At 37.6% G+C, this 7108-nt stretch overlaps 1 protein-coding gene across 1 annotated transcript in view; it reads right to left on the reverse strand.

Moving 5' to 3' along the window:
* Zfand3 (zinc finger, AN1-type domain 3) overlaps positions 1-7108 on the reverse strand; it is a 157102-nt gene that overhangs the window by 136643 nt on the left and 13351 nt on the right. The window contains exon 2 of the mRNA XM_013029661.1: positions 6411-6451. Coding sequence (XP_012885115.1) covers positions 6411-6438 — 28 coding nt within the window. The 5' untranslated portion in view covers positions 6439-6451. The remainder of the gene's footprint in view (positions 1-6410; positions 6452-7108) is intronic.

Genomic DNA, 7108 nt, shown 5'->3' on the forward strand with positions numbered 1-7108 from the left:
GCATGCAAGGCAAGTGCTCTACCACTGAGCCACCTTCCCAGCCCCTACCAGACTGTTTTGAAACTACAGCTTTGTAGTATGTTTTCAAGCCAGATGTTGCAATGCTTACAATTTTGTTTTTTTCTTATTTTGGCTATTTGGAGTCTTTTGTGGTTCCATACTAATTTTAGGGTTGCTTTTCTATTTCTGGAAGAACGCCACTTGTATTCCCAAAGAGACTGCACTTAATCTGTGGACTTCTGTGTATAGTAGGGATAGGTTGACAATTCAGATTCTTCCATCCACAAACTTTTATGTCTTCAATTCCTTTTATCAGTATTTTGTGATTTTCATTGTAGAGATGATTTGGTTCCTTCAGGAAATGTATCGTAGTTACCATTAATTGAGGTTATTTCCTTGGTTTCTTTTTCAATATGTTCACTAGCAATTCATAAAAATTCCAGATTGTTTTATGTTGATTCATATCCTGAAACTTTACTGAATTCACTTATGAGTTCTGTTTTCTGTCTCTCAATATTAAATCATGTCCTATACAAGAGTACTTTTATTCCTATTTGGACACCCATCACTGCCATCCCTTTCCTAACTGTTCTAAGACTTCCAAAATTATGTTATATAAAAGTGATAAAAATGGATTATCAAACCAGGCACTGGTGGTTCATGCCTCTAATCCTAGCTACTCAGGAAGCTGAGATCTGAGGATCAATGTTAGAAACCAGCTCCAGCAAGAAAGTCTGTGAGACTCTTATCTCCAATTAACCACCAGAATAACAGACGTGGAGCTGTGGCTCAAAATGGTACAACACCAGCCTTGAGCAAAAAGGAAGCTCAGGGACAGCACCCAAGCTCCATGACCCACCAAAAAAAAAAAAAAAGGATTATCTTTTGTCTTGCTCCAAATCTTACAGAAAATGCTTATGCTTTCAGCTTCCTCCAGTACCTGTGCATCTGTCATATATAGCTTTTAATAAATATGTTGAGTTGGTACTTTCTGTTTCTGTTCCTAATTCGTTCAAATTTTTTATTATGAAGCAATGCTGAATTTTATATGCTGAATTATTGAATGTCTCTTCTGTGTCATTAAAATGAGCATTTGTTTCTGTCCTTCATTCTGATGTAATATACCACATTTACTGATTTGCATATTATTTTCAATAAAGGTACATTCTTAAGTACTTTTAAATTTTATTGTTCCATAAAATGCATTCTTATTCTCTCTCATTATACAGGTTAATAACACTAAAATGCCAAAACTCATCAAGCCTGAATTTCCCCCATTTGACACAATCTATGTTGTTGTCAAAATAACTCCTACAGAAAACAGAGAAACATGTGCAACACCACACATCCATTATACTAATACTTAATTCTAGGGTATCTCTGCTAAAAACAAAATTCCACTATTGTTAGAGTAGCAAATTGGTAAACTATCAGCCTATTCAATAATACCTGGGCTAGGTAATTGGTAAACTATCAGCTTATTCAAAAATTCCTGGGCTAGCCAGTGTCAGTGGTTAATGCCTATATATAGATCCAAGTTACTTTTCAGGAGATTGAGATCTGAGGATCAGATTCAAAGCCAGCCCAGGCAGGAAAGTCCATGAGACTCTTATCTCCAATTAACCATCAAAAAGACAGAAGGGTAGCTATAGTACAGTGCTAACCTTGAGCAGAAAAGCACAGGGACAGCTCCCATGCCTTAGGTTCAAGCCCCAGGACTGGCACAAAACAAACAAAACACATATGCTTTTAGTTTTCGGCCACCAATGGCTCCAAATGTTATCAGAGCCTACAAACAAAATGGCACCCATATAAAATCACAAAACATTACATTAGTTTTTCTACTTTTCAATTATACTTTGGGAGAGAGTATAGCCATTACACTGGGAATATGGCTTTATACTGGAAAAATAAAAGTGTAAATACTTATTTCATAATATCCTTACCTTTCTTAATGACACAGTTCAAAAATCACAGCAGACACTGGTTAAAACACTCAGAATATCCAAATGTTAGTGGCTTACACTTGTAATCCTAGTTACTTAGGAGGCTGAGGTTTGTGGACTGCAGTTCAAAGCCAGCCCAAGGCAGGAAAGTCCATGACACTCTTATCACCAATTAACCACCAAAATGCTGAAAGTGGAACTGTGGTTCAAGTGGTAGCACACTGGACTTAAGCAAAACAGCTCAGGCATAGTGCCCAAGCCCTTAGTTCAAAGCCCTAGTACCAATGTAGAATACCAATTTATGGAAGTAAACCCTTAGCCTTCTTCTCTCCCCAAAATATTGGCTATCTTTGTGAGTCAAAGAGTTAAAACTACATCTTTTTATTCCCAAATGAATGTCAGTCCCATTCAAAGGTGCCATGTTTTATTTAAAACATATTCTTTCTCAGTAACACTTTGTTCTAATTGGCAAGGCAAAGCCAGGTCCCTAAAGCACATAGCTCGTTACATTCAGTTTGGATTACAAAAACACAAGATGAAACAAACTGCATCAAAATGTACAAATTAACAGCTCAGGAGTATGGGACAGGGTAGTGGAATTAGATTGTAATATGGAACAAAATCCACAGGGAAGCTGGGGAACAAATCACTACTGTCTCTATAAACTATACAAGATTTCCAAATGAGCAAATACACAAAGCAGAGGACAGACTTTTCCATAACTCAACACAATTGCTAAATACGGACAGAGTTTTTTCAACACTATTATGCACATAGGTATGAAAGCATAGGAATGCCAACAAGATGGCTTAACAAATTAAACCTACGGGTTGCACTCACTAAATATCAAGCTCATCTTTGCCTTCCCACTGACAATGCACAGACCTGCAATTAAATCATACTTTCAAGCATTTTTTTTTTAATCTGAAAAGCAAAACACAGGAGACTAAACTAGAAATTGTGCTTCACTATGCAGTGCAGAGAGCAAGGTTAATGAGCTAAAAGTTATATGAACAAGAAAGATGTTAAGAAATGAAAATCTCACCACCAAAATAGAATATTCGTTAGACAAAAATACTCCCATCACACATGCACACCTCATCCCAAATTAGCTAATCTGTGCCACTTTCTATACTGTTTCTCTGATGTTCCCTGGAGATCTAGAGACAAACGGCAACTGAATCAGACAGAAAAAGCAAATACTCCTACACTACAACCAAAGCAGTGATACTGCCCAATCCTTGCACCCAATCCAATCTAAATATACTTCATCTGAATTCACTACAATCCCATCTAAATCTACCACTTTCATTACTACTAACATCAAATAATAGAGAAGGTTAGGATGGAAATCTAAACACCTAAAATCAATCTCAGTTCTTGACTTTAAAAGTGACTTAAAAGCTTGGGATCATGACAATGGTCTGTTGTGCCATTTCCTTATCTGTAAAATGGAGATAGAAAATCACTGATGTAAGGATCAAATGAGATGATACTGTACAAAAGAACTTGGAAAAAGGGCTGCAGAAACCTCAGCTACGAAAGCTATTACCTTCACTTGAGGACCTAATTATATTTTTAGAGCCATAAATGTGCATGCTTTACATCTCTTCTCACAAATACTAACTTTTTCACTTCTAAGTATCCCACTTTTTGGCATTTCTTGCTTATGTTCCTATTTTTCTCCAAATCAGAAGTTTTTTATATGTCTCAAATGCAAAGTTGTAAGCCTGTAATCTTACGCCTGTAATCTTAGCTACTCAGGAGGCTGAGAGGATATGGATTCTAAACCAGCAGAGCCAGAAAAGGCCGTGAGACTTCCAAATTAAACAGGAAGTGGTGCTGTGGTTCAAGTAGTAAAGGGCTAGCCTTGAGCTGAAAAGCTCAAAGAAAGAAAGAAGGAAGGAAGGAAGGAAAAAAGAGAGAGAGAGAGAGAAGGAAGGAAGGAAGGAAGGAAGGAAGGAAGGAAGGAAGGAGAAATAAAAATTGTATATGAAAGATTTTTTTTTTCCTTCTCAAGTCAGGCACTGATGGCTCATGCCTGTAATCCAATTTACTCAGGAGGCTGAGATCTGAGGACTAAGGTTTGAAGTCAGCCCTAACAGACAAATCCAAAAGACTCTAATCTCCAGTTAACAAGCAAAAAACTAGAAGTGAAATGTGGCTCAAGTGGCAGAGCACCAGCCTTGAGAAGAAAAAAGGATATTTTGTCTACCGAATATTCAGTCTAAGAGTAAATCAAGAAATGTTTAAAAATAGTCTAGATTGTTAACATACAGTTAGGTCTATTTCCCATTGTTAGAATCAACCAAGCATGGAGGCTTTTAAGTGATTTAAAAAAATTGTAGCAGTAAAGAACACTTATTAGTTATACATAGTAGCCAGAAAATAACGTATTTTTACTTACCACCTCAATGTAGACAAAAAATTAAGTTCAAGGGGGTTACCACCAGGAAAAGTATCAGAAATTTTCACAAGGAAACAGAAAAAAAAAAAACAAGAATCAAGGTTTACTTTAAGCTGGGTGCCAGTAGCTGATGCCTGTAATCCTACTTAGGAGGCTGATATCCAGAGATTGTGATTAGAAGCTAGACCAGGCAGAAAAGTCTCTGAAATAATCAGCATTCATTTGCAGAGCTGGCTCACCTGGCAGCAGAGTACCAGCCAAACTAACAAATCAAGCACAAGGCCCTGAGTTCAAAACCTCTGATCCATTAAAAGAAAAAGAATAAAAGCAATACCCTATTTTTTAACAGCTAGACTGAATCCACAGTATGACTCCAACATGTCTTACTCTTCAGACTCAAGGCTGTCAAAATAACTTAATATTTGTTCTAGAGAACACTTAGGTCTACCCCTTCTCTTATAACACTTACTGAAAGCCCTAACAATTTCTAATTCATCCTCTGTTCCCTTCAAAACATACATGTTTTCCCCACAACTTGGAAGTATCTTTCTCAAGGACCTGAAAGCCATTCCTTTAAATTGTAACTAAGAAAGAGGGGAATTTTGTCCTATTTTAACCCTTTATCCCAGGATCTATATCTTACCTCTGATCATTGCCTTATCTCTGTAGCTTCTCACTTTCTATTTTTTTTCCTTTTGTAACTATTTCACTCCTCTGACTCTTTTCAGTCCCCTTTCTATTCCCTTATTCTCCCTTTAAAAGACCCAGTCACCTGCCAGGTGTGGCTCACACCTGTAATACTAGCTACTCAGGAGGCTGAGATCGGAGGATCACAGTTCAAAGCCAGCCTGGGCAGGAAAGTCCGAGAGACTCTGATCTCCAATAAACCACTCAGAAAACTGGAAGTGGTGCTGTGGCTCAAGTGGTCAAGCACTCGCCTTGAGCTGAACAGCTGAGGGACAGCACCCAGGCCCCAAGTTCAAGCCCCAATGACAAAAAAAAAAAAAAAAGACCCAATCACCTCTGTAAAAATCAAAGTTGAGTTCAGTTAGACTTTTTTCTCTACCATGCCAATATATTACTAATTAAAATCATCTCTATAATACCAATACATTAGGAATTAAAATTTAATTCATCACTTTAATAACTCTGTCTGCCTTTGACAAGATGAATAAAAGGAAATTAAACATATCCTAATTAGTAAAGATTTAGATTATTATATGAAATATGTACATACAATAAAGTGCTTTTTGAAAATGAAGGCTTCACTTTCACAAAGCAGTCTTTTTTTATTTTGGTCGGTTGTGGGACTGAACTCTGGTCCTGGGCGCTGTCCCTCAGCTTTTCAGCTCAAGGCTAGCCCCTACCATTGGAGCCACAGTGCCACTTCTGGCTTTAATTTTCTGCTTATGTGGTGCTGAGGAATCAAACCCAGGGCCTCATGCATGTGAGGCAAACACTCTACCACTGAGCCAACTTCCCAGCCCCTAACAAAGCAGTCTTAATTCAAGGGGTCAATCAGCATCTGGGGGGCTGGTAAAGACTTTTGGCAAATATCAAGCACCAATCAGCCAGTCATTTTACATGTGATGAATCTAAGGCCCAAAGAGATTAAGTGACTTACTGAGTGATTTTAATGAGAGATGTGATAAGAAGGGGTTGATGCTACTCCTGATTCCAACATGAATATATCCTTCCAGTTGTATTCTCATGGGTAAGCCAACACTCACCATTAACCATTCAACTCAGATAAGAGATGAATATGTATCACCCCTAGAAATGCCTCATTTTAATAATCCCTCTGTATACCAACAAAAATAAACTGAAGAAAGCATTTGGTGCAAGTACATACACATGAAATTTAACTTCCACTCAGAGAAGACTCTTTCAACAGTCCTAGGAAAATACATGAAGAACCTTGAAGACAAACTGCTTTTACATGCCACGAAAATAGAATTCCTTGCATAAATATAAAGAGGGTCAAATAATTTAGTGTTAAAAACAATAGAAAGAAGAAAAATAAGTCCTTTTTTAAAAAAATCATTTTCTGCACTTACCAGCAAAGCATTTGGAACAGAGATTCATAGTCTTGCTGGACCTAGAGTGGAAAAAAGAAAGAAAGAGCTAAAAATTCTGTATCACATTTATCTGAATTAGGGAAGGGGAACAACAAAATGGTGAGACAAAGGTCAAAGGTGGAACCAATGCAACAGCGATACAAGACAATATGTTGGAAATGATCTCTACATCTTGGGTTGGGAGGGAAAGTGGGAGAAAAATGAGGGAGGGGAAAACAAGTTCAAGAAATGTACTCACTACCTTACTTATGTAACTGTAACCCCTCTGTACATCACCTTGACAATAAAAAAAAAGAATGAATACAAAAAAAATTCTGGCCGGGTACCAGTGGCTCACACCTGTAATCCTGGCTACTCAGGAGGCTGAGATCTAAGGATTGCGGTTCAAAGCCAGCCCAGACAGTTAAGTCCATGAGGCTCTTATCTCCAATAAACCACTAGAAAACCGGAAGTGTCACTGTGGCTTAAGCGGTAGAGTGCTGGCCTTGAGCTGAAGAGTGCAAGGACAGGGCCCAAGCCCAGAGTTCAAGCTCCACAACCAACCAAAAAAAAAAAAAAAAAATCTGTATTACTAAAAAAGAGTAAGATATTTGAAACACAGACAAAGAATTACATGGCCAGACAACTAAACTGGTAAACTAATAACAAATCCTGAATCAACCTCAAAAAAAAAAAAA

This window comes from Dipodomys ordii, unplaced genomic scaffold, assembly GCF_000151885.1.
Source record: "Dipodomys ordii isolate 6190 unplaced genomic scaffold, Dord_2.0 Scaffold120, whole genome shotgun sequence".
NCBI lineage: Eukaryota > Metazoa > Chordata > Mammalia > Rodentia > Heteromyidae > Dipodomys > Dipodomys ordii.